Here is a 26,539-nt window from a genome sequence, read left to right on the forward strand (position 1 = left end):
TTTTTATTTTATTTATTTTGAACATGGTTGTTAATAAGAACATTTAATTATGGGAACATTTAACTTGTAAATTTGGTTTCATTTGGTTAATCTTATTTATGCTACTTGAATTAAATTTGGTAAACTCAAGTCAGCCTCACACATGTGTATTATGTGTAGTCCCAGGCATGAAGGGGAGGAAAAGAAAGTCTTCACTCAGGCTTTCATTGGTTATAGTAGGAACACTGAGTCGAAATGGTCAATTGATGAGGTGTCAATTGAAAGGTATGAGTACATGAATAAGTTCAGAGAAAACAGGCGAACCGCAGTTGATAATTTTAAGCAATCTGTGGATCTTTATGGATGTAATATGTTGGAATTAAACATTTAACCTGATTTGAATCGTGGGGACGATTGCCGATGTAGCAGGACCATTTTTGTTGGAGTATTATGAACAGACTAGTACAGTAAATCTTGAGATGGTAAGAAAAATGAATCAGAAAGACTTGTTTGTTTGTTTGTCAGATGCTTAGATTGTGGCTTGTGTGTTTAGTGGATCTTAAAATAGATATCATTGTCTGAGTCACTGGAATCTTCCCAGAAATGTGTAGCATGAATGATATACAGAAAAGCAGTTGTTTACATGACAGTGAAAAGAAAACGCACTTACAGCCTGCTGGCAGGTCGGCCATCAGGGGAGTTGATATATGAAAAAAGTTTCTAGTATTTGAAGGTTTTCATTACAGACGTGTCATTTTGATGATCATGGTCTCTTAAGAACTCTATTTTATTGACATTGCAAAAAGCATATATTTTTTTGTTGTTTTTGATTATCCCTGTGAACATAAACAGTAGTTTTTAACTTCTAGTAAATATTAACAGAATTAACTGAGTAACTTATATCAAAGTTAATGTCTTTGTTAACGTAAACAGTGTCTTTTTTAAATTAAGAATTATTTTAGTCTTTATTTTAGAGTTAACTTATTGATTAACTTTGCCAAATCTGATTAATTGAGACAAACAATGTAATTGAACTATTAGACGAATCTGCTATTAGTTGCAGTGAAATATTTTGTAATCTTTTGGCTGAATCTGCACCTTTCTGTTCCCCAGCTCACTCTTTTAATTTTTCCCTTCCTGCTGTCTCTCAGGCTGCCCTCTGCTGACTACCACTGGTCTGTCAGGCCTCATTCAGCTGCAGGAGCTTGAGGAGCTGGAACTGACCAACTGCCCTGGAGCCACTGCTGAGCTCTTCAAATATTACTCCCAGCATCTGCCACATTGCATGGTCATTGAATAAGACCACTAACCCCTCTCAACAACCAATAGTTCACCAATCTTCTTCCTTCTTCTTAATAACTTTTCATCACTCTTTTCTCAAATGTCAGCAAAGATACAGAACTGCTCCTACTATATCATGTAGTTACTCATTACCTGCCCCCTGTCTTCCTCCTTACCCTATTGAGTTGACTGATCCACAGGCTGACAGAGAAGCAGGAAGGCAGATAATGGTACATGTCAGGCCCAGGATGATGGGATAGAGTTTGAGCTTCGTTTAAGAAGACGCTGGGGAGGAAAGAGATTGGTGTAACGTCTTGTCTCACAGACAGATTCTTTGTTTTTTTTGGTTTTTTTTAAACAACAGAAGGCTTTTGTTTTTTGAGTGGTGCATTTCTAAAGACATTGATATTTTCTTTTCGGCTAATTGATACTTAAAGGGGTGACATGTGGATCCAGTTACAGCATAGATTAATCTATAAAAGGGAAATTGAGACTTAAAGGTTTTAACTGCTATGGCAGAACTCATACGTGAGCTAATGAACTGTAAACACACATACACATACTGTATATGGTAAGTGAAACAAATGTAAGTCCTAAAGACCATAAGTGATGATGTTTCTTTTTCCTACATTCTGTGAAATATAAATGCTGTTATTCTTTTTTTTTTCAGAAGGTACAAAGGTTTTGTTTTCTCTTGTTTAGAGGGATACTCCAGATAACAGCTGGAGAAACAGGAATCAGAGAAAACTAAAGATACACACCATAAAGTGTAAAACTGGGAGATCGTAGTTCTCTGTCTCTCTTTCCCTCCCTTATTGTGTGCAGTATGTAAATTGGACTCTCTCTTTTGGGCACACTTTTCCCTTGGTGTGTCTTATCAGAAATCAGAAAAAAAAACTTTAAATAGAAAAATGGTTACAGTTTACAGTGTTGAAGTTAATGGGCTCATTGTTTTAATGTTCTCTTTAAAACGTTTTTTTTTTTTTTTTTTTACAGAATTTACAGTTTTGAAGGATAAGCTGTTGTAAACTGTGAAAGTTGGGATTTTGAACATGAAACTGGTTGCTGTGGCAGCTCAAAAAGAACAAAAAAGTGAATCAAAGAGAGGGCAGAATGTCCATGATATTATCCCCATTTGGCATCATCATTTGATTTAAACTCTTCTCAATCTTTTAACTGTGCGAATTAAAACAAATGATCTTCATTGGCTGCAGTGATGCTATTTCAAAGGTAAAAAGGGATACAAGTATTTAAAATCAGCAGTATTATCAATGTCCACTAAAAACCAGGGTCATACTGTGACAGTACCTCAGGGTCCCTGTAAAGTGGCAGGTTTGAAAATTGGACTTTGTTTGGACTGTTCTGAATGTTTTATTTAATTGCCTTTCATTTATTTATTTATTTTAAATCCTGAATCATGTTTAACCTTCTTAAGCTCAATGGGATCATGTAAATGCTCCTCTTAGTCACTAGCCCTACAATTGACGACTGGTCTAACACTAAAAGGTTGAATTGCAATTGAAATATTGTAATTATGATTAACATAATGTTTGTAAAATAAAATGAGATGTGAGTTTATATTGAACTTAATACCATAAAATGCCTTCAAAGGGAAAACATGCCTTTGAAAGCACGTCAGCATAAAATAACCTACAAAAGGGTTAACAAGCTTCATTTTTTCAAGAAATTCATAAATTGTTGCTTTTCAACCTGATACGGTGTAACTTGTTGTCTTGTGAGGATTTACGTGTTTATTTTGACAATTTGAATAGATAGAGGATGTTGTGGGAGGCAGTTAAGAATGAAGTTATGCCTGGAACGTTTAACTTCATGTCTTAAGATGAAATCTTTGAAATTTGGCTTCAAATTCTTATTTCTGCAGTTTGGTTGTTATGAGAAATGAAAAGTCTTAATGTAATGTAACTAGAAAGTTCATCACTGGATCTGGGAAAACTACTGTCAGATGATCAGACAGGTTGTAAAAAGACCAAAAGATTACTCAGAGTTATTTATGAAAAGGTGAAGGTGAGTGCTAAATACGTACTATTTTTCTTAGGCTTTAGTTTCTCATTTTGAAAAAATGGACACTTAAAAGCTTCTGAGAGTGTTTCTGGTTATACGTAACAAGGGAAGATTTAACGTTTCTAACTAAGTATTTTTATTTAACATCGAAAGAGGTTGTTGATGCTATCAAGTAAAAATCAATTAACTTTTCAGTCAGAAGTTGTTTCCCATTCCCGCAATCTTTCTTTATTAAGGGGACTGAATGAACGGAACAATGAGCCACTGTGCTGCTTTCTACTTCTTTGTGTGTTCCCAGATGTTGCTGACTGCCATCTGAAGGGATTGGATAAGGGTCAGCCAGTGTTAGATTGTGCCAAATGCATCTGTAGCAGCACATACACATGTGGCTGCTTGCCTCTGGCTGATTGCTGACTACACTGAAGTGGACTGATAACTTTATTGACATGGCAGACCATGCATGTGTTTGGTTGGTCTGTGTTTTTGTTTGGATAGGCTAATTTTAGAGGTTCTGAATCTTTTATTGTACATAAGTATATTTATTTATTTATCTATGTATTTATTTAAAACAATGTCTTGCTTATTTTCAGGATTTATTTATTAAGGAGCCTTTCTTTCAAAGGATTTTGTTACATGGGTTTTGCTTCAAATTTGGGCCTGCAGTGGGTTATGCAATGTTCACTGGTTTTGTTTATAAAACTCTTTATTTTCTTTTTTTTTACATTTCAGAATCCTTAGTAAAACAATCCACTTGTTTACATTGAAAACACACTGTTTTGAACACCAGTGACCACATCATTAAGACTGACTTCAATTTTGAAATTTCATCATGCGCAAAGTATATTTTCCTCTGTTTTAGTGTGTCATCTTTGTATTGCTATGGGGTCCATTATTAAGAACAGAAACCAGGAGTGACAGGTTGTATTTTGCTGTCATTGTCTTGACTGTGGGAATACAGAGTATGGTATATATGAAATCATTTGACCTCTAAGATTGACCCTGTGGTGGAAAAGCAATGTTTACATTATCTGTTAATATGGCAAAGGGTTACATCTCAGAGTTGTTCATGCAGAAGATAATGATCCTGTGGAAGCTTATTATTGACAAAACTGCTGAAAAGGGAAGTTTTAAACATGGTAAGAGTCAGGATTTACACTAGCGCCTTGCTCACTAGCTCTGTGAAAGCATAAGTTTTAAGATGGAAAGTGTGCTGTTACACAGATTTTGAATTTTCCTCGTGGGGATTAATAAAGTATATTATTGACATTAACCTTCAATGGGAACTTAATAATTATGTCACATCTTACTTATGAATGGCCACCTGGAAGGAACACCTACAATTCTTGATCATATTTTACTGCTCTGGGCCTACTTGCAGAGTTACTGTGCTTTACTTGTGTGAGTTTGTACAAATCATGGATTTCATTCATAAATTGGCTGCATCTGATCAAATTCAACTACAGTTTTGCTTTTCCAAAGAAAACCGAAAAATTAGAAAGGTTCATTCAAAATTTCATGTTTTGTATTTTTTTTTTTTATTACTGAATGATGTTGTTTTCATTAAACTAAGTTGACAGTTGTTTACTGTAATCCTCTGTTTAATTATCTGTGTCGGATAAGCATGCAAAATGTTTCATGTGCCATTTCAATGTCAGTGATGAAGAGTTGTATAAAGTGAAATAATAAGTAGATAATTGGGCCAGACATAATGTACTCTATCATGCTGAAAACATTCTTTTCAAAATGTGTACTGCACAAACTGGTCTGTTGCTGCCTTCTCAAACTCTGGCTCCCAATTTGTTCACTAATCTTTACAGATTTTCCTCACTTTTTCAGATCTTTGCTTTTAATAAGCTTCCAAATGATACAAATGTAAGTTTACATATTCTGAATTCAGACATGCACAGTCATGTATTTCTCATCAAACATCTAACGGTGAACCTTTCTGGTGTACATTATCTAGGGTACTTTTTCTAAAGAAAATGATTCCTGTCACTTCTATCATTGCCAACTGTCTTGGGTCATAATTTGTTACCATTTTGTTACAATCCTTGTACAGCACAACTTTAGTAAGCAGTAAAATAAATACAGACAGCTTACTGATAATATTGAAAATGGAAGAATGTGTGTGCTGTTTTGGTTTCAGTGTTTTTAGCTCTCCTGTGCCTGTAACTATCTTACTTTGATTGAAGACCATCTTTGGACTGATGACCAGCAGCTTTTGTGCTTTGGTACTTTGCAGATGTTTTAGACCATTTAAATAAAGGACTGACTCATACCAACATCACACCAACAGGTCTGTGAACAAAAACCTGATGTGGTCAGTTAACGGTTTGGATTTCTGGGAAAAACTAAGATGATTATTTGCATAGTTGCTCTCACACATGCATATTTCCCTATTTTCCATTGGCATTTAGAGGTATTAAGAATAGACAGAAAAGAAAAGTGTGTGTTGCAAGTTTTCCAGTAGAGCTTGTGAAAAATAAAATACAGATTAAATGGAAAGCACAAGGTAGACAGTCCTCAACTTCATGAACTTTTCCATGAATGGCCTTATTCATATTATTGGGTGCCTTGGAAAAAAAAGTAATCATCAATACAACACTGACCTTAAGATGGAACCTTGCCTGTGTGACCCCACACATGATGTATCTAATCCTGGGCATCTAGTGTAATCTGCCCTTGAACCCTGAAATCTGTCACTTTATGAATTATCATGGCAGCTTCATAACCATCATTAGTAGTTATTAAAGTTGGATCTAAAGCCATAGTTGGGATGCAGTGGGAAGAGCCACAGTCAGAATGTTTATTCAAATTACTTCACAATGGACTGGAAAGGTAACAAGTATTTAATTTCATATCAACAGTGTCAGCAGGGGTTATATTAATACTACAATAAAGACAACAATAACAAAGACATCATACAGGAACTGTTAGAACATGCTGAGTATAAGACACAAGGGTGTTAACCACATTTACCACAGGTTTAGAACATGGAGGAGAGCTGAGAGGAAAGAGAACAGCCACACTGAAAGTATGAATTGCTGTGTGTTATCAGATTCAGATGAAATGCAATATTTTTCATTGTGGATGTCTTCAAAGAAAAAGGTATACTTTGTAGACCGGCTTTGATGAGTGATAACTGAAAAAAGGAAGATTTATTTTCTGATTTCTAAACACACAAAATTGATTTAGAAAAACAAGATGTGACCAAGCCAAAATATTCTCATGATTATTTTCCCATAGGGTTTCTACTTTTAGTCCATTGTAGACATATATAAAAACATGTAGCCTACTCTCACTTTTGATTATGCGTAGGTAAATGACAGAAAAGGGTAAAGTCATAGTAAGGATCTCTAAAAATGTTTTAACCTTAATTTATCCTTAGGAAGACAGCTAAGAATGCTTTTTCATCTAAAAGTTAGCAGTTGTTCCAGCATTTCATAAAGCTATTTGTACAAGTAAATTCCTACAGTTAAAAATGTGAGATGATCTGGTACCGGCTCTGAATGGAAAAATAGGCAGTACCCCGCTTTGATAATTCCATAACTTTGCTAAACTGGAAGATTTCTTAACCAGTCTGGATCTGATTCAACACTTAAATTGTCCCCGTCTTTAAAAATGTAATAAAGAAGAGAGCAACATAATGCAGCTAATGCCATTAAGTATGATGTTGTAACCAATGACAAAATTCATTTGAGAATTTTTTTTTCCACATGAAATTAATCTTGAACTACTGCGCAGAGACAGCCTGTTTAAATTGCTTAACTTGGACAATGAAATGTCAAATATGATCTTTGAAGTACATGATTTAATAATAAATTAATGGGAAAATAACAATAACTGAATGAATACATTGCAAATTGTACCTTTAGTACGGGAAGGAACATTACCTCAGTTGAAACAAAAATCTGGGTGAACTGGTATACAGAAATGATGTGGCTATAACATACAAAACAGCAAAAGCCCAATAACTACAAATGTGGAAAAACAGTGAACACACACCATTTGTAGGCATGAATTGGTTATTTACAAGAATTCCCCCCCTGCTGAAAGTCCTACTGTTGCTGCTGCATGCTTCATTGTCTCAAACACTTCACAGTGCACAGCTACATACAAAGTTGGGTCAAGGCCAAGGCACATTTTCGTTACTGTTTGTCAAACCAATAACAAACAATTTAAAAACAGACGATCTTGTTTATGCTGACAGTGGAATAACTACTCTACTTGTTGTGTCCCCATCAATGTTAGGTATAATAGGCAATAAAACAAAACTTAAATGAGGAGGCAGGTACTTCAATGACTTGTTGATAAGTATACCAGAAATCATTCGTAATTATGCCTATTCTAATTGGCCACACTCAAAATTAAGTTTAGAAGGAAAACAGTCATGAAGGCAGATGAGATGTCTTCCCTCAAAATGATGCGCTCTCTGTCCGTATTTGTGAAGGCTTATTATTTAATGAAAGGCAGGCAACACCAATCTATGAAAAAGTTCAAATGAAGAGATTCAATTGGTTCATCTATGTATTCTATGTATCCAAATATATTGTTGGTGAACATACATGCTCTATGTTTTATTAATGTTTTTTTGTATAATGACTTAAACAGCCCATCTTAAGAAAGCTCTTGTCCAAGGCTGCAGTTCTGAGAAGGTTAAAAGCTGCTAAAACTGAAAATGAAGGAACGGAAAACACTAATCTGAGAAGGCTCTCACTCATCCAAGTTATTGTAAGTCAAAATTTAAAACAAAAGGCAGCTGGACTTGTTGAAGTTCTCGAAAAGGTTCTGAACTGAACTTTTGCTCTACGCCGAAATCTTTAAATAGGTTAACATCATTTTAATTTTATTTGCCCAGGAGTGGAAATTGAGATTTACTCCTGCTTGTTTTGATTGCTGTTCGTAATGTCAGATGAATTCAAAAACTCTCCTTCAGTAAAAGTCAAGTCTTAGAGCTGTTTGCTCCAACATGGTGCAGAGCAATCAAGTTACCATATGGGTCTCTCTCTATGAACTGTATTATTGACCCAGAATAAGCATCAGAAACTCTAATGACATAAACTGAAATGATACATTACGGTATCAAAAGATAGTAGACTCCCATTAATAGTATAGTATATAGTATAAAGACACCCAGTTATTCAACTCTTATTTTATTGCTGAACTTGTGATGTGGACACCATCGGGATTAATCTGATGCTATAACAGTTCATCTGACTACAGGCCTGAACTCCCATACCGTACTGTGGGCCATTAGTATACCATTTATATATGAGATATCAAGAAGTTTAGATATTGATGGGTGACAAAGTGTCAGCTTCCTCTCTTTGTGCCATATTTTGCAGCATTCTCTTCACTGCCCTGTACAGGTCACCATCTGTAAAAACTATTAATGGGCTGCCTTAAAAAAATATATCCATATTTGATGCATTTCTCATATCTCTAAATCTTGAAGAAAATAAACTAGTTTGTTCCATTAAAAAAACAAGTTAAGCAGATAAAAAATTCTCAATCTATTTTTTTTGAAGAGTAAAAGAATAGAGTTTATTTTCCCCAAAATGCATTCTAAATAAATGAGGAGCACCATCAATTCTCCGTTTTGATCTATGAAGGTGGCTGATGGAGAGATCAGAGGTGGCTTTCTGATTCATATTTTTCCCCACTTCCATTCTCCAGCAGCCAGGTGGACAGTCCCAGTTCACTGAAGTTCACGTTGCTCTGGTTCAGCCGTTGGACACGATAGGTCTCATAGTGAATATTGTGTGTCACATCTTTCAGGTCCTGCAGGTGAGACCTTTGCAAAAACATATAGACAAGGACTAAAGTTAATGTTTATACTGTTTCACTTCTAAATCAGATTCACAACAATATGTAGTTTATTTAACTCTCTGCTGACACGTTGACCGATCAGTCAAGAATAGAATTTATACTTTATTGATCCCGCGAGGGGAAATTTGTTTTTACACTCTGTCTAGTAAACATGCTACACAAACATGAACTGAAATACACACACATGCACAAACAGGATCCTGTGGACATGCACTAATGGAGAGGTCTCAGAGTGAGGGGGCTGCCCACGGCGGGCGCTCCTGAGCTTGGGGGGGGGGGTTAGGTGCCTTGCTCAAGGGCACCTCGGCAGTGCTCAGGAAGTGGCCTGGCACCTCTCCAGCTACCAGACCAATTTCCGGACTTGGTCCGTGCCGGGACTTGAACCGGCGACCTTCCGATTCCCAACCCAAGTCCCTACAGACTGAGCTACTGCCGCCCAATCAATCAGTTCAATAAACTATAAAAGGTCTTAAGAATACAACAAATAGGAAGGCTGAAATTTCTGCTTTGAAATAACATAATAAAAAACTTGAAATAGTGATACTGATTGGACATACTCTCTGTATAACTCCACCAGAGCAGATTTACCTTGGTTACCTGAACCTGATATTAGTTATCCTCCTGTAGGCCTAGACTGCTGAGATTTTTTTGTCCAAATCTCCTAATTTTTATATTTTTCTGCCTTCTCACAAATCTATGGGATTGCAAGACACTGCATTCATTCCATAACACTAGCAGCTACACCTGAGATTACTAGTGTTATAATCCTCATAACTGCCACAATCATAACTTTATCAAGGCCATGTAGTTCCACAGAGAGATTTCCCACATCCCTTTTTTTCTGAAAATGTGTGATTTTAAAACAATGGATTAACATGTTTTTGTCGTAAACTTACTTTAATTTCAGAAATTCTTAATTTTCTCAAGGAATGTCATCCACTTCCCCTGGTATGGCATAAATACTTCATGTGTTTTCTATTTTTTGACCTATGCTGGCACTAATACAGTGTTATACTAACCCTGACATCTCTACTGAATGTGTGGCACCCAAAGACTGTAAATATTACTGATAGAAGCCTGAGTGACGTCAGCCATCTGTTACGGCAGGGGGCTCCGGAGGCTCATCGGCAGCCGCCATGCTGGAAATGCTGACTCACCTTAACTTTCAGTCAACCTTACAACAGGCATAGAGCCGAAGCGGAGGTGGGTTTTAAGCCTCTTGACAAACTGTTACATCGCCTCCACCTGTCAATCATGTCAGCTAAGCACCTAATAACAGGTATTGTTTTCAAAATGAAAATGGAGCCGTTTTTAAAAAAATCACCCGCTGCACAGTGTGAGTCAGTGATGACAATAACTAATCAGACCTATTCTGTTGTTTGTACCAGGCTGTAACATGTTAATGTATGCTGTAAAAACAGCTGTTTTGCCAGCCATGTGTAGGTGACTTCCGGTGTTCCTGGAGCCAGCCTCAAGCGGACACTCGAGTAACTGCAGGATTTTCCACTTCTGTACTAGCCTCATTATTCAAGACCGGAGGTTGCCGCTTGGTGGCACCATGATCCCCTCTATCTAATCACTTTTAATGTCCTCATAAGTTACTCAAATCTCATCAGAGTTCATAAAGAACCAACTGTAGAAGTGCAGTAAATCTTACCTGATAAGTAGGTCCCGAAGGTTGACAAACTCACAGTGTGCCACATTTTCAACTGTTGACAGAGAAAGAGATAAGTTTTACTGTCAGCTTTAAAGGTACAAACTTTGAGACCATGTGTCCAAATGAGAGCATTTAAAACGGTGACTTAAGTATCAACTAATGTGTTTTTACTTTCCTAAGCTTGTCAGTTAAGTAAGACTAAACTAAACTAAACTCATGGTTAAAATGTGTACGATAAATATCCCATTTTAATATATTTATGTAATTGCCTCTAACTACTCTGAGAACATTTATTGAAATTCCAAAAACTCTTAAATCTTGATGTTTTTCAACAGTGTATTGAAAATTAGTTCCAGGGGGCATTTCAAAGTGATGAACATGACTTGTTTTTTTTTTTTTTTTTTTTTTTTTAATTCTGAAGGTATTATACTTAGCTACCTTTAAGTTCAGTTGTCAAATTTATTGATATCAAAGTTTGTATTATAAATTAAAAAATAAAAGTCCAACATGGTATGCATAACTTGTTTACTGGCTTCATTGGTTAAAGTCCTGATTGTGGCACCATAGCAACTGTCAAAACCAAATAAACCATATAAATGCCCGTACCATATGTGTTGAATTAACACTATACACTTGCTGCAATGCATCATCATTGTCCTCAGGAAGATTCTTGATATTTTACACATAAAAAATCAAGCCCCTTGTACATCACAATGCTTCACTTTATATTATGTAATAAGCCAATGCAAATTAACTAAATAAAGATCTAATTTTAAGTTTAAGCATAATAGATGTTTGATAAATTTACACATTTTTGAGTTTTTTATACATTTTGCATTCAATCTTTATTTGAAATACTGCATTCTTGTGATGACATCTGTCACCATAATTCTGGTGAATGCTTTATTCTTTGTGTGAAACCACCTCCAAAACCACTATGTATCTGGTCTCAATATGAGCAAAGTGTGCTATTTGTTGCCAAATATGTAAGGTAAGGAGCTGCATGATACATAAAGATTAAATCAGATGCCTTACCTTCAATTATTCCCCACTTTGTTTTACGACCCAGCACCTTGTTTCCATTCACCTGGTGCTCCTTGTCCGTTCCCACCACAGCAAAGGGAATGTTATCCTGGAAACAGAATATTAGCATTTCACTGTAAGTCTGGTCTGAGACATTCATGTATTATAACTGAAAAGTGTTGAGGTTGATGTGAATATGTGAAACTGAAAGTTAAACTTAACAACCAAATTACATTGAGGTTGTAATATTTGTATTTCCCCCCAAAAAACTCACTTGTTTCTTGAAAACAACTTATAACTAAGATAAAAAGAGCAAAGTTTTTACTGTGAGATGTTACCCTGATTCTGTTATTGAGGATTCGTTCTTCTGCATCTTCATCATACTCTTTCAGGGGATAAACACAAATCCCATTGGTTGTCAAGTCTTGCCTTATCTGTCAAAGGTTAAACACAGGTTAAACAAGTCAGGTTTACAGGTTTACACTGAAAGCTAAATACTAATGTAGAAATATGTGAATTTAAAATATGCATGCTGACAGATGTTGTAGAGAAGACAAAATTGGTATATGAGCTTATAGAGTATATCCCTTTTCTAGTCTTCTGACTACTCCAGAGTGCTTTTACAACACAGGTCATACCTACCTATTCACACCCATTCACACACTGGTGGCAGAGGCTGCTATGTAATCTCATTAATACACATGTATACGCCGCCGCTACAGCAGCGGGAGCGACTTGGGGTTAAGTGTCTTGCCCAAGGACACGTGGAGGACATGTGGCTACAGGAGCTGGGGATTTCCCCGGCCTTCTGGACGAGAGATGACCAGAAGCCACAGCCACCTCTCAATACTCAAGTATGAAAGCATTTTTTTTTCACAATCAGAACAACATCTGCAGGAAAAGACAGGGTTCTACCAGTGCACGCTGTGAGTATGTATGTGTCTTCCATTACCCTCTCTTTGAATTCCAGTCTCTCCTCAATCGTCAGTGTGTCCGCTTTGGCGATGACAGGTACAATGCTAACTATATTACCCAGTCTCTTCATAAATTCAATGTCGATGGGGCGTAACCTGGAAACAAATAAATGTATTTGGTCAGCAAAATATTGTTGAGCATGTTTGCTTGATTGACAGGTACCTCAAGACTGAATGCGTGTTGAAATTGCTTTGGACCATCACTATGTACACATTAAGCAGTAGAGGTCGCTTGTCTCCCGTTATCACACTTAACCTTTTGTATTGCTAAATTATTAAAGGTTAAGAACTTTTAGTTTAATTTCAATGTCATCCTCACCTGTGTAAGACTACGTGTATGTGGTGAGTAGAGTTCATATCTTTTTTCTTGGCTCTATCTTCAAGTAGAGTAATGTTTAAAAAAAAAAAACCTTTAAGAGCCTTGTAATTGTGTTTATTCAGTTGCTATCTGTTACTTTTTGTTGAAGCTTTAAAGATAAATAGAAACCAGCATTTAAATTTCACACAGGTTTTCTTGGGCCTTGGCAGCTGGTTCACAGAACTTAACCTTATTCTTTTTGAAACATAAAGAACACTTTGTAATTTTTCACAGTGTGCAAACAATTGTCACTGAAATATGAAATACTGTATATGTACTGACCTGTGTCCTGTGGCAGGGAGAAAGTAGATGCAGCAGTGGACTCTGCTGTCTGGTATTCTCCTTTTACGGTTGACATTCAGCTCCTCTATTAGGTACTTTTCATACTGCTCATTGATATACTTCACTATTGGCTCCCAACTGGAAAGTGGAGCAGCAGAGAAGTGTCGGAGGAGGACAGAGATATTCTGTTAATTTCATTGAAGGATAAGGTTGACAATGTTCTACAGTATATTATTTATTCTTACACAAATCTGTAAGAAAAGACCGAAAATCCACTTGTGCTTCTCTGTTTATGAATAATTTCAGACTTCACTAGTGAATAGACCAGAAACTTTGAAATACAAACTGTTTATTTCTAACAAAGGACACCACCCCCACTTAAAAAAACAACATACATGTTTTAAGGATTGTGCATAGTAGTGTTCATTTTGTACAGAAGTATGGTGTATAATTGAGTCAAAATATAACGCACATTTTGAGTTGATGATCAAACCAAGATTGATAGGGGAATTTTAAGGCTTATAAAAAAAATCTTCGTATGGTTTCAAAAATGTATTTTTTGAGCAAGATGAAAATACACCTTGTCTGCGTGGATTTTCCATTGATTTGGCACCAGTATGGCTAAGCTAAGTTTTTTAAACTTGTAACTTTATCTAAAGTAGTAAACATTCTTATACGTTGTCAACCAGTTCTAGGTATGATGCCCTGCAACATTTACTGCACACAGTACTGAGAGTGTATTGTAAGCTACAGAGTCAAAGCACACTGTGCAAGACAGACTATGTAATGACATCAAGAGACTATAGTCTATAGAAAAACACACAGATAGTCTGCATCCTAATATATTACCACAAATATTAACAGTAAGGGTAGGGACAAGAAGACAGTCACAAGAACTGGAGAATTTAAAATACATGGCTGAGTCTGAGGTTTTGATCCTGTTTTCGGTTATTTTATCCATACTAGATGTAAACAATAATACCTTGACATGTTTACACAATGTCCCTTAAATTGAGGACAGTGCATTAATCCAGTTACTAACCACATATTTTCCTGGGAGCTCCTTAGCTTTCTTGTCTCTTAGGTCCCTCTGGATCGTTGCTGCTATATTTTTGCACGACAAACATATTTTCCCACGATTTCTGCCTCTTAGAATGAAGTTTTTTTTTACACTGTAACTTTGCTAAATGTTGCTTTTTTGTACCATGTAATATAACAATATGTAAGGTCTTTTACCTGTTCTTTTGTATTTTATTATAACAAAGAGTATAACATATGTTAAGAAATGGCACTATAAAAATAAAGATTGATTGATTGATAACAGACAAGAAAACTCAGAAGAAATCTGTGACCTATTCTTGAATACAACTGATAAAGTATTTTACTTCTGCAGAGCAGACTTACAGACCAAATAAAAAACAACAACTCCAAAAAAAGTTCACTTAAATATATGACACCAACTTGTAAATAGCTCTGTATATATATATATATATATATATATATATATATATCTACACTGTATATTATTTAATTCCCATTCACTGCATGCACTGTCAACACATATCAACTCTTTTTTATCTATACTCTTTTAACTTTGGTATTTAAATTGACACTTTATATTTTTGGTTTATATTTTTTATCTGCCTGCACTGTCGTTAATTTACAGCTCTGTGTGCCTTTGAATTGCCCCCGGGGACGAATAAAGTTTTTTGCATTGAATTGAAATATGATTACTTTTTTGGGGTTTCTGTAGGACAAAGCCAACATATGAACAACTCTTACTCCCTTTATTTTTTGAGCTGCGCCAACTGAAAATTCAAAACATCAATCAAACAAAAATAAAATAAGACTAGGGGGAGTTAAATGAACAATTTGGGGAAAAAATTTAAGGGTGTGCACAATCTTGAATTTGTCGGTGAAATATTGACTGAAGCAGTTCTGATACAAGGTAATATGGATGTCCATATGGTAAATGGTAAATGGCCTGTGCTTGAATAGCACCTTTTTAGTCTTCTAAATGGCTTTACCATTCACATCACATTCACACACTAATGGCAGTTCAGTAGCTTATCCAATGGCATGTGACTGCAGAAGCTTTCAATTTTTCAGTTCCCACAAACATACTTGAAAAAGTTGACTGTGATTGATTCGTGCAGTCTTACCAATAAGGTCATTTTTTCCACAATTTCCCAGTTTGGGATCAATAAAGTAATTCTATTCTATTAATGTTTAGGATTTGCCTAATACAAACTCAATTTCCCCTCAATGATACTCTGGGTTTGAATTACTGTAACTGAAATCAACTAAATCAAAATCCTGTAGCTAGTTTGTAAAGTGTCATCTTTGTTTCATTCATTTTTCCCTTATTATCTTCGCTGACCCGTTACTCACCAGTTCTCATTGTTGATATTGTCACCAAATCCCGGAGTATCAGTCACTGTTAATTTCATCTTCACCCCCTTCTCCTCAATCACTAGAGAGGAAAGACAGGAGAGGAAAGAGGAAAGGGTCATAAACAGATCTTTGGTTTACAGTTCTTACACAATCCAGAACATCTTTATGCTGGTGTCTCAAATCTGCAGCCAGTGTTAGGGTTAGGGTTCAGCAGTGATCAGTTGGGCCTGGAGCAATGTGAGCGCTGGCCTGTGGGGGACTGAGGAAGGGGGGACAATCGTGCTTCAGAACAGTACGGGGCAACTGGGCAGGTGTGAGTGCGCCCTCAAAGGCAGTTTTTCCTTGCTGCTGTAACTTTTCTAAATGTTGCTTAGTGCTGTGCTCATGGTGGATTAATGTTGGGACTTTGTAAATAATATAGCAAAGTGTACAGTCTAGACCTTCTGTTTTTGTTTAGTGTCTTGAGATAACATTTATGATGAATTACCGCTTTTCAGTTAAAGATTGATTGCTTGAGTGATGAGTCAACCAGTTAGCCAGTTGCTGTGTTGATTGCATTCTCACTGCAAACAAGCAGAGGCCACCCCATCTAGACCATCTCGCTTGTTTTGTTCCACATCAGAGTGTGATTGCTGTGTTCACATACTGTATGTCCAAATAAACCAGGCCTAGTAGAAAATGCCTCCTGCTTTCGGAAGAACTTCTTCAAACGATCCAGGTGTGAAAAATCTCTTGCCTGATAGATGCCTGCTTCTGCCCAAAACTCCAAATGTGACCGATGCCAAACTTTCCAGCTTGTGCTCTCACCATTGTGATGGGATTTCTGTATCTCTGTAGATGTACAGACACCTCAAGTAGATTTAGAGTCACCAGTTAGGATATGATTACATTGTACTTATACTGGGTCAAGCTCAGGATCACAGGCTTTCCAAGTTCGGAGTGACCTCTGCTCTCACTTACTGTGGCCTGACACAGTCACAGCTGCACTTCAATGGTTGGCCTTTACTACAACAACCACGATCACTTTGTTGTATATCTAATTTAATTTAATTTATACTTTTCTGATCCCACGAGGGGAAATTTGTTTTTAAACTCTGTCTAGTAAACATGCTACACAAACATAGGCTAAAATACACACACATGCACAAACAGGATCCTATGGGCATGCGCTGATGGGGGGGTCTCGGGGTGGGGGGGCTGCCCGCGGTGGGTGCTCCTGGGCTGGTGGGGGGGTTGGGTGTCTTGCTCGGGGGCGCCTCGACTGGCACCTCTCCAGCTACCAGGCCAATTTCCAGATTTGGTCCATGCTGGGGCTTGAGCTGGCGACCCTCCGATTCCCAACTCAGGTCCCTACAGACTGAGCTACTGCCGCCCCAAAGCTACTGCCGCTCCATATCTGGCTTGTTTGGGTTGCATGGTCTCAACATGCATGTCCATTACGCAGGCTGTAGAGAATTAGCTCCGCACAGTTTGCTCTTGTTTTGTTTCTTAATGTTGAGAAAAGCCATCTTCACTTTTGCTCTGCGCCGAGCTGCACTCTCAAGTGATGGAGCTGTTTTTCCAAAATAATGATGATGTACTAGGAGGGGAGGCGAAACTTTATCGTCGTTACTAAATTGATGCCAGACTTGAAAAATGTTAAATGAGTTTCCCAGTTTAGAACAAAGCTTCTCTGAATGGAGCAAGCAAGGGAAACTCTGGAAGAAGAAAAAAAAAAAACGTGCATCCTCGTGCATTACGGCTCCAAACCTTTACACAGATGTGTATGAAATGTTGAATCGCAGCCCCAGAATAATTTAACTCCTGGTTATATTAATAATAGTCATTACAAAGTCATATTTACAGAAATTATTTACACATCAAGGTATTTTCAGTCATATAGCGGGGGAATTGTTTTCCTGATAACTGGAAAGTTTGAGCGACATCTCTTATAAATACTGCAACACAGTAAACACCAGCTGAGTGCAATGTGCCCTCTTTTTGCGTTTAACTGTTTAATTGTGTGCAGTTTGAGCACGTTTCACCCTTTCACGTGCTATGTGGATTTTCTCTCATTTGCACAAGTTTAGCGCTTGCAAAATCAACGTGATCCTTTTGTGGATCTGGCCTTTAGTATCTTTAGGAGAATGGTGACAAACGTCAGACCTTCAGTTGTAACCAAAAGGTCTGACACGCCTACTCCCACTTAAGATTACCTCCAAAAATAAAAAAAGGTAAAATAACAAAATAGTGGACCGTTTGAAGGACGAATAAATCAGCCCAGCTGGCCCACTCCCTCACTAACCAGGGAGATCACTTACAAATCTTCAAAGCACTCAGACACTATACTCAACTTATACTTCCATGAGGAAGAATCGGGACCAAGAAAGGAAACTCAACTAAGGCCACGAGTTACACAAAAACAAACAGTAACTGCACCTCATGGACGTTTGATCCCGGACGAGCCCCCATTTGTCTCGCCCCACCACAAGGCGGCCCTATGGGGCGAACAACGATACACAAACTGACCCTGTAAAAAACACTAGACACCTTAACAAAGTCAAACAGAAGGGATTTATTACTATTACACCAACTAAATGATAGCAAAGATCAACTAATACAACAGACAATCCCTGACTGAGAGGCACAGCAGTACCAACTCCAAATGCCTCCCTTCCTGAAGCTAGCACTGGGATTTTAAACTCTGAGGCCAGGTGCGCCTCGTTGTTCAATTAGAGGCTTCACCTGGGCTGGAGACAACTGAACGGGAGAAAGGACAAACAGCACAGGGAAACATACAGCTGTAACACCCCGGCAACCAGTTTACTGCAACTTTGGCTGTGGCCAACGACCATCTCGCTGAAGTGTATATGGAGCTCAGCGTAAGACCAGACAGGAAGACTGGTTATATACTGACACAAATTCATTCATCCTTTCACTTCAACCTAAACCACTCCCCCTACTACTTCCTCCGTCTACCTGCTCTGATGAGCATGTGTGAATGACCGTTTATTCTTGAAGTAATTAACCAACCAGATTCGGGCACAACCTCTCTCAACCGATCATCCTGCTGCAGCAAAATGCTAAAACAGTTCTCTCTCTTCCACAGCCACTCTGTCATTTCAGGGCAACCGCTGCAACCCACAACCGCCCCAGTCACCTCCGTTCCAGCTCAGCAGAGTCCAGATTCAGGCTCATCATAGCCTCCATTCCTCTTCACCACCACCAGTGTCTAGACTCCATAGGGGGGTATCCTATCCTGCTGTCGGCCTCATTACCCTTCCGATTACATGAAGTCGTCACGATGGAGTCTAATCCCCCAAAGACTTTGCTTTTTGTTGCACATTTATTGTTAAATAAATAATTGTTCATTCTCAATTAAGTCTCTCCTGATTGAAATGACTTTACTGCACTACTAAGCCTTCACCTATGAAGATGCCAGTTAGACCGGCTCGCTACTGTTTCATACTAAGAGACGGAAGAAGATGGTGAGAGATGAGAACATTACAGTATTGTCAAGGCTAAAACAGATTTTATGAGTTACATTAACGCACACTGGACTTGAATATTTTCTGTTTACACTGAAATCTGTTTTGGAAAATTGACTGCACATCTACTCTGTAGCAATTTTTGTACATTTTGTGTTTTTATATTCAATTATATATTTTTTATATTGCTTTATTGTATTTTTTATCTCATTCTATTTAAGTTCCCTGTCAGCAGGAGCAATGCTGTTTTAAAGCTTCTTACTATTTTTGCTTTAGTCCTTTGCTAATTGTTTTGCACTAAAAGTTCAATTACTTGTATGTGCAAATGTACTTGCCAATAAAAACAATTCTGACTCTGTTCTGAAGATTAAACTAGCTGTTTTAACTAGCAAAATCCAATCTGTGCCATGAGCTTTGGACTATGCACTTCAGATAGTATAAATAGAGCTCTGATATGTCAAATCAACCTCGTTTGAACGTCAAATCAAGACGTGATGCCATGGTTCCAACATGGCTTCAAAATGAAAAATGTTCTGACATTTAGGATGTTACCTGGCCATCAGATCCTTTTTGGATGTTTAATTCATATATTAATACTAACAAAACGTTTCGTTATTTCAATGAACTCTGTTTCCATTTAATAGCTCTACTCAAATCGTTTACCTCTCATCCATTATGTCCAGAGTAACAATGTAATAAACTATGTTTTTGTTTGTGTTTTATTTTTTATATATATATACCGATTTACTGTTTGAACATCAGGTCTGCAATATGTTTTGACAATTTGTATTCAACAACATCAAGCTATTAGACACACAATAATCCTACAACAACACTTTCCATGACTCTTATCTATACTGATCAAGTGCTGATGTCGATGTCAAGAGCTGCTGTGACGGGGCGCTGGTGGCGCAGTGGTTGGTGTGCACGCCCCATGTATGGAGGCTATTGTCCTACAAGCGGGCAGTCCAGGTTCGAATCCCACCTGTGGCTCCTTTCCCACATGTCATACCCTACTCTCTCTCTCCCTGATAACCAGCTCTATCCACTGTCCTGTCTCTCCATTAAAGGCACAAAAAGCCCAAAAATACATCCTTAAAAGAAAAAAAAGAGCTCAATATCCATCACAAAACAAGTCTCCAGATGAACCAAATGTGACAGGCAGAACTATATTTCTATATACAATTTTAAGAATGTATCAGACTCAAGTATTTAACAAAGCCATGTAATAATATGCTCGAGCAGCCTGCTCACAGTACAATGGTTTCTAGGCTTATTTTTGATGCTTGTTTACTTGATTCAATCACAGCACTGCTGTTAATAAGAGTTATGCTCTAACTGCACTAACTGAGAAGACTCAGAACCTTTGGTGTGTCCCGGGAAGTGCAGCTTCTCTTCTGCCATGCAGTAGTAGAGAGCCTCCTACGATATGGTATCTCTAGTGCATGGTTTGGAAATTTGACCGTTCAGTCAAAGGCCCAAATCAAGAGTTCATCAACACCCCAGCCTCCAAGACATCTTTCAACAAACCATAATCAGACAGGCACAAAAAAGAATCTCAGACCCATCTCATGTTCTTCACCCTGAGTACCAGCTCCTCCCCTCAGGCAGACGATACAGGGCACCCCGAGGGAGGAACGACCGTTTCAGAAATACCTTTGTTCCCTTGTCCATCAAAGCCCTCAACAGTACCTAAACTGTAATGTGTGTGTATATGTGTGCATGTATGAGGTGGTGTGTGAAGATGTGTAGATGTACCTGCACTGTTTATCACTTTTCATAACTATTACATATTTATGGTTTTAGTAATTCACTTGTATGGAATTTAATGATTATTTAATTGAATGTTTTACCGACGAATGAATGTATTTTGTTATTTTGCTACAGCATCAGAGCTCTGTGAAGTCCAAGACAAATTTCCCACTGGGACAATAAAGTTAATCTTAATCTTAATCTTATGCAAACAGTGATTTAACCGGGCTATAATATATGAAATACATCTTAGACTGCATGTCTTCTTCATGAACTTATTTACAATTGATTATTGTGCAATCATCTCTAGGGCTTCTTCATTGAAAGGGACTGTATATGAAAATTAATTTAATGCATCTTATAACTTATAAAATAAACTCCTTTACTGTGTTATAAAGCACATTGTGATGAGGCTATTCAAAGTAGTTGACTAACAATTGATTAAACAATGGTTCAGAGAATCAAGAATTTGTGAACACAAATGTTCTCTATACAATCATGATGTTAAAGGATCTGTGGCTAGAAATTTTAACAGCCATAATCATACAACAGCAGATCTCAGGTACATGGGCATAGAGACAGTTAGAACTCCACCTAGAGGTGGGAATCGTGAAAGACTGCTTCTGCAAAAAGAATCTTTTTGGATTATTTCCCTGGAAACTCAGGGGCCCAGAGGCCTCAATTTTGGACTAATTTTGTCTTTTCTTGACTAAAACAGGCTATGCTGAAGGTTACTGAATGTAATGCACTTTTCATGAGATGTCGCAAAATTGTGTCAATTTTCAGATTTAAAAATAGGAAAGGATAACTTAAAGGGGCTATATGTAACTTTTTACATGCATAAATTGTTTTTTTATCGCCCATTAATAAGCGAACGGTTAACTGATGTGAAAAAGTAGATGTTCACTGTCTATCTGTGTTCACTCCGCTCCGCTTACAGAGATCAACAGTACAAACTCATCACACACTCCCGGTCTTCACCTGCACAGCCAGAGGCCGTCTTCCACACACTTCTATCAAACTCATCACACACTCCCGGTCTTCACCTGCACAGCCAGAGGCCGTCTTCCACACACTTCTATCAAACTCATCACACACTCCCGGTCTTCACCTGCACAGCCAGAGGCCGCCTTCCACACACTTCTATCCGCCCTAAGAGCTCTCAAAGGCGGACAAACTCATCACACACTCCTGCTCTCAGCCAGTGCCTGCAGAGACTGTCGTTTGTAGGATGGAGAATGAATACAGACACACAGACTCCTTCACAGACTTTCACACCTGTATGACCACTCACCTCCTCTGTAAACATTATGTCAGTAAATATTCAGTGTTTAGCAGCTGATGATGATGCTTGTTTGTGTATGTACGAGCACGTATGACGAACACGTGAGGGAGAGCGAGCAACAGGTTACTGGTGCAGTTCGCCTAACGGCCATGCGGTATCGCTACAAACGCAGTATTTTTGAAAGTAGGTTTGGGAACCCCTGCCCTAGTAGGCACAGAAATGACCATCAAAACTTGATAGCACATTCATTGGTTTGTTTATGTGACTCTGTATAAGTGTCTGTGTTGTATGTATAATGCTGTGTGTGCACAAAATCAAGAATCAATTATCTGAGAGCTCAGAATGTGATAAAAATCGAACCCAAGTCTGTTAGAGATGCCATCACTGTGACCATTTTCAGTTAAGTAAATTTACTTATCTTATTTTACTATCCTGTTCTTCTAGTAATTATAAAGCACCTTCAACTACTCCCAACTAATAGAGATAAGAAAGGAGAAGTTGTATGAAAGTAGGATGTGAGTGCTGTCTAGTCATAACTAGTAGAACAAAACATAATCAGTAATAGCACAAAGAGGAAGAAAGAACACACACACACACACACACACACACACACACACACACACACACACACACACACACACACACACACACACACACACACACACACACACACACACACACACACACACACACACACACACACACACACACACACACACACACACACACACACACACACACACACACACACACTCACCATGGCTGACTGAATGCAGTTTGACAGTTTTTGAGATCGTCTCTTCGTAGTTGGGTGTGCAGGACTTCCGGCTGACTTTGGACTTGAACAAAGTGTTGACCAGCGTAGACTTCCCCAAACCACTCTGACCTGAAGATGCATGAAACCAAAAAAAAGATTCTGCTTCAACCTTTCTGAGGGTGTGTGTTTTTTCATATTTTCTTTCCATGTCTGGAGATTACAATTCAAAAGCTTTTGTTAGTCAATTTCTAACATTGATCAAATGGCTACCTTGACATGAGCAAAGATGAATTAATAGCTTTGCTGCACATTATAACAAACAAACATAATACATAAACTTACTGATCAAAGTGGCATGCTATTTGTTCCAAGGCATGTGTTGCATGTTGTCTCTTCATGCAAGCACATTCTCATTCGAATGCACAGATATTTTACAAGGTAATCACTTAAAGGCACCTCCTCTCTCTCACTACCAGAGAACATGTTGGGTAGCTTGTTATAGAGCATCATAGACCAAGAACCAAGAGAACAACTCTCTCACTGTGTTGGACTTCATGTAAAGATGTCATATACAGGTCGTTCATCCCACATATACATATACAGGTTGTTCATCCCATCTGCCGTCAGACTGTTTAATCAGACTCTTTAACAGCATCACCACCTCATGCTCCACCTCACCTCATTTTAATAACAATAAGTCTTTCCAGTGTAGATACTGTGTAATTTTCCATTATTGTATTTTTTTTATTTAACTGATGTAAATATGTTTGATTTTTAACTTCTATTTTTATTTTTAATAATTATATTCCCGTCTCCTGTTTTCTTGAGCTGCTGTAATGCAAAAATGTCCCCCATGGGGGATCAATAAAGTTTATCTTTATCGTTATCTTTATTAATCTTGTACATGGCAACATGGCATCATCAAAGCTTACAGACTTGATATCACAACATAACCTAATGACTGTAGAAACATGTATGACACAAGCTGTGTGTATGCACATGTGTCACACAGTCCAAACATCTTGACCATATCATATGTCATTGGTCAAACTGAAAAAATTGTAAGAAATAAGACACAGTTTGGTACATGTAATTAAAAAGAGGTTGTGATTATTAGCTCGCCATTGTTTGGGTCAGTGTTCATGTGTGTGAGACTCACCAACCACCATGATGTTGAACTCAACACCTGCCTTCATCGTCTTGCTCCTCATCTGGTCCAGAACTGCTTCAATGCCCACATAGCCAAACAGGTCACTGCCCCTGATGAAGCTCATCTGCAGGTCTTGGACTGACTGGCAGATCTCCACCTTTACTTCTGCCTCTAGCTCAATTTCTTTCTTCATCTGTCCTTCCTCCATTCCCTTCTCCTTCCCCTTCTCATCCATCTCTGATCGGAGTTCAACACAGTTTTTCCCAATTTCTGTCATAGAATTCCAGGTATTCAGGCCTGCAGCTTGTCCTGGACTCTTGCCTTTGTCTCCTTGCTCATGTACCACAGCGCCTCCCCCCTTCTCCGGTCTCTCCTCCATTGGGGTGACTGAGTCCGTCTCAAGCTCTTCAGCTGCTTCTGTAGGTAAAAAACCCCGATTAATATCATTAAACGATTCAGATCTGTTTCTCTTTTTTTGGAGGGCTATGCCAGTATTTTTTGGATGAAAGCAAATAAAGCTTGTATTCTGTAACAGTCATATATGATATAATTTAAAATAGAAAAAAATAATTGTCAACATGTTGTGTCTACTGCTTAATACTGGAAATACAGAGAAACATTGACTGTTTTCATAAGGTGAGCTTGAAACCAGGGGTAGCTGGACAAAATAGTGCCACACACACATCCACACTGCTTTTTGATACAAATAGGAGACTGACTTATCATGCATGAATTTTTTCATGCAAATAAATACGTTCAGATGATTTGGTGTAGATGCTGAACTTTCCAAAAACTATTTATAATGAATGAAGGTTATACTTTTCTGGGATGTAACAAACAGTCATCAGGCATGATGAGAAACTATATATGGTTTTCCAAGGTTCACACAGTTTACATGCTCTTTAAAAGAAGTCCCTCCCTCTTCAGAGCTTGTGTGTGTGTGTGTGTGTGCAGTCTGGTCGGAGCTGTAATAGGATTTAATGGCACAGACAATCCCTTTGGGAACTTGAACTTCTGTGTGCCTGTGCTCATTACCTGTTTGTTTGTTTGAGTAATTCTTCACACACAAAGAGTTACACGGAGACCACACACACACACACACACACACACACACACACACACACACACACACACACACACACACACACACACACACACACACACACACACACACACACACACACACACACACACACACACACACACACACACACACACACACACACACACACACACACACACACGTGTTGGCTGTTGGTTTTTGTGCTAGTCCACATAATTTAATCAGCTATAAATATCCCCCCTACAGCCATTAAAGCAGAACTAATCCTCATCCGTCAGAACAGAGAAGGGCAGAGTAAGAGACCGTGTTAAGTAATTTAAAAAAAAAATCATTATTACATTTGTATTAAACTCTACTGAAATAAACATTAAATACGCAGGATGTCATTAGCTTTAACCTAAAAATATGAGTAAAACACAGATGAAATGTATATGTTAATGAATAATGAAACTTCAAAAAAGTTGTTTTCACAGATGACGAAGCTCAAAGACATATTGATGATTCTTGATACTGTAGTACCTTGCATTTCTAAAGATTTAATTATACCAACGAATAAAAGTTGCGATGCCTCAGCCTCTAATGCGTAGTTATTGCCCACTTCTAATAAAGGTATGTTTCATCCGATACAATTTCCTGTATAGTTTAATCTTTAAAATTTTGAAACGCAGTCTTAACAGATTCCTCTTTAAAATATACGTGGACCGTTCCTGTATTTACAGCTGCAGTTTTATTTAACTCATTCATTATTTTGTGTGTGTCTGGTCCTGCATTTTTCTTAAAATGTATTCTGTTACAATTAAGTCCATTAAAAACGTAACAGGAAATATGTGAGGTGATGTTTTGATGATCTTTTTTGCTAATTTGTTGGTTTTTGTTCGGTATATAGCTCAGAATGTCATTGTAGAGACCTAAAAGCAACATTATTTCTATCAGAATTAATTCAAAATTTAAAAATGACCTTTGCATGTCACTTACAATATTAAAATATGTCTGATCTGTATCTGAGTGCCCACCTATTTGTTTTTTGTTTTTTTCATTTATTGCAAAAGAAGCCAAAATAAAGAATGAAATTAGAGGAGAAAAAAAGTCCTGAATAAAAGAGGAATCAGCACTGAACACTGAAGAGGCATTTAGTAAGAGGCTGAAGAGTGATGCTAAGGTTCCTTCTTGCTCTATTCCTTGTTGACATGTGATGGAAGCTCTTAACAGCGAACAGTAGCACAAGGATAAAACATCTTAAAGTAAGAGGGCCATCCACACGGTAGT

At 37.7% G+C, this 26,539-nt stretch overlaps 2 protein-coding genes across 4 annotated transcripts in view; one reads left to right on the forward strand and one right to left on the reverse strand.

Annotated features, from left to right (window-relative positions):
- Positions 1 to 5,564, forward strand: part of fbxl16 (F-box and leucine-rich repeat protein 16) — a 33,633-nt gene extending 28,069 nt beyond the window's left edge. The window contains exon 7 of the mRNA XM_061026509.1: positions 1,131 to 5,564. Within this exon, the coding sequence (XP_060882492.1) occupies positions 1,131 to 1,279 (149 nt within the window). The 3' untranslated portion in view covers positions 1,280 to 5,564. The remainder of the gene's footprint in view (positions 1 to 1,130) is intronic.
- Positions 5,565 to 6,075: 511 nt separating this feature from the next.
- The window catches only part of septin12 (septin 12), a 50,341-nt gene continuing 29,877 nt past the window's right edge, over positions 6,076 to 26,539 (reverse strand). For 2 of the 3 annotated variants that reach the window (XM_061065228.1, XM_061065226.1), the window contains exons 2-11: positions 24,220 to 24,627; positions 23,061 to 23,189; positions 15,797 to 15,878; positions 13,406 to 13,543; positions 12,744 to 12,861; positions 12,130 to 12,225; positions 11,804 to 11,900; positions 10,769 to 10,820; positions 6,926 to 9,076; positions 6,118 to 6,879 (exon numbers count right to left, since the gene is read on the reverse strand). In XM_061065228.1, the coding sequence (XP_060921211.1) occupies positions 8,911 to 9,076; positions 10,769 to 10,820; positions 11,804 to 11,900; positions 12,130 to 12,225; positions 12,744 to 12,861; positions 13,406 to 13,543; positions 15,797 to 15,878; positions 23,061 to 23,189; positions 24,220 to 24,589 (1,248 nt within the window). In that variant the 5' untranslated portion in view covers positions 24,590 to 24,627 and the 3' untranslated portion in view covers positions 6,118 to 6,879; positions 6,926 to 8,910. Of the gene's footprint in view, positions 6,880 to 6,925; positions 9,077 to 10,768; positions 10,821 to 11,803; positions 11,901 to 12,129; positions 12,226 to 12,743; positions 12,862 to 13,405; positions 13,544 to 15,796; positions 15,879 to 23,060; positions 23,190 to 24,219; positions 24,628 to 26,539 lie in introns of all 3 variants that reach the window. The other variant, XM_061065225.1, reaches the window with a different exon arrangement.

This window comes from Labrus mixtus, chromosome 20 (assembly GCF_963584025.1).
Source record: "Labrus mixtus chromosome 20, fLabMix1.1, whole genome shotgun sequence".
Classification (NCBI taxonomy): domain Eukaryota; kingdom Metazoa; phylum Chordata; class Actinopteri; order Labriformes; family Labridae; genus Labrus; species Labrus mixtus.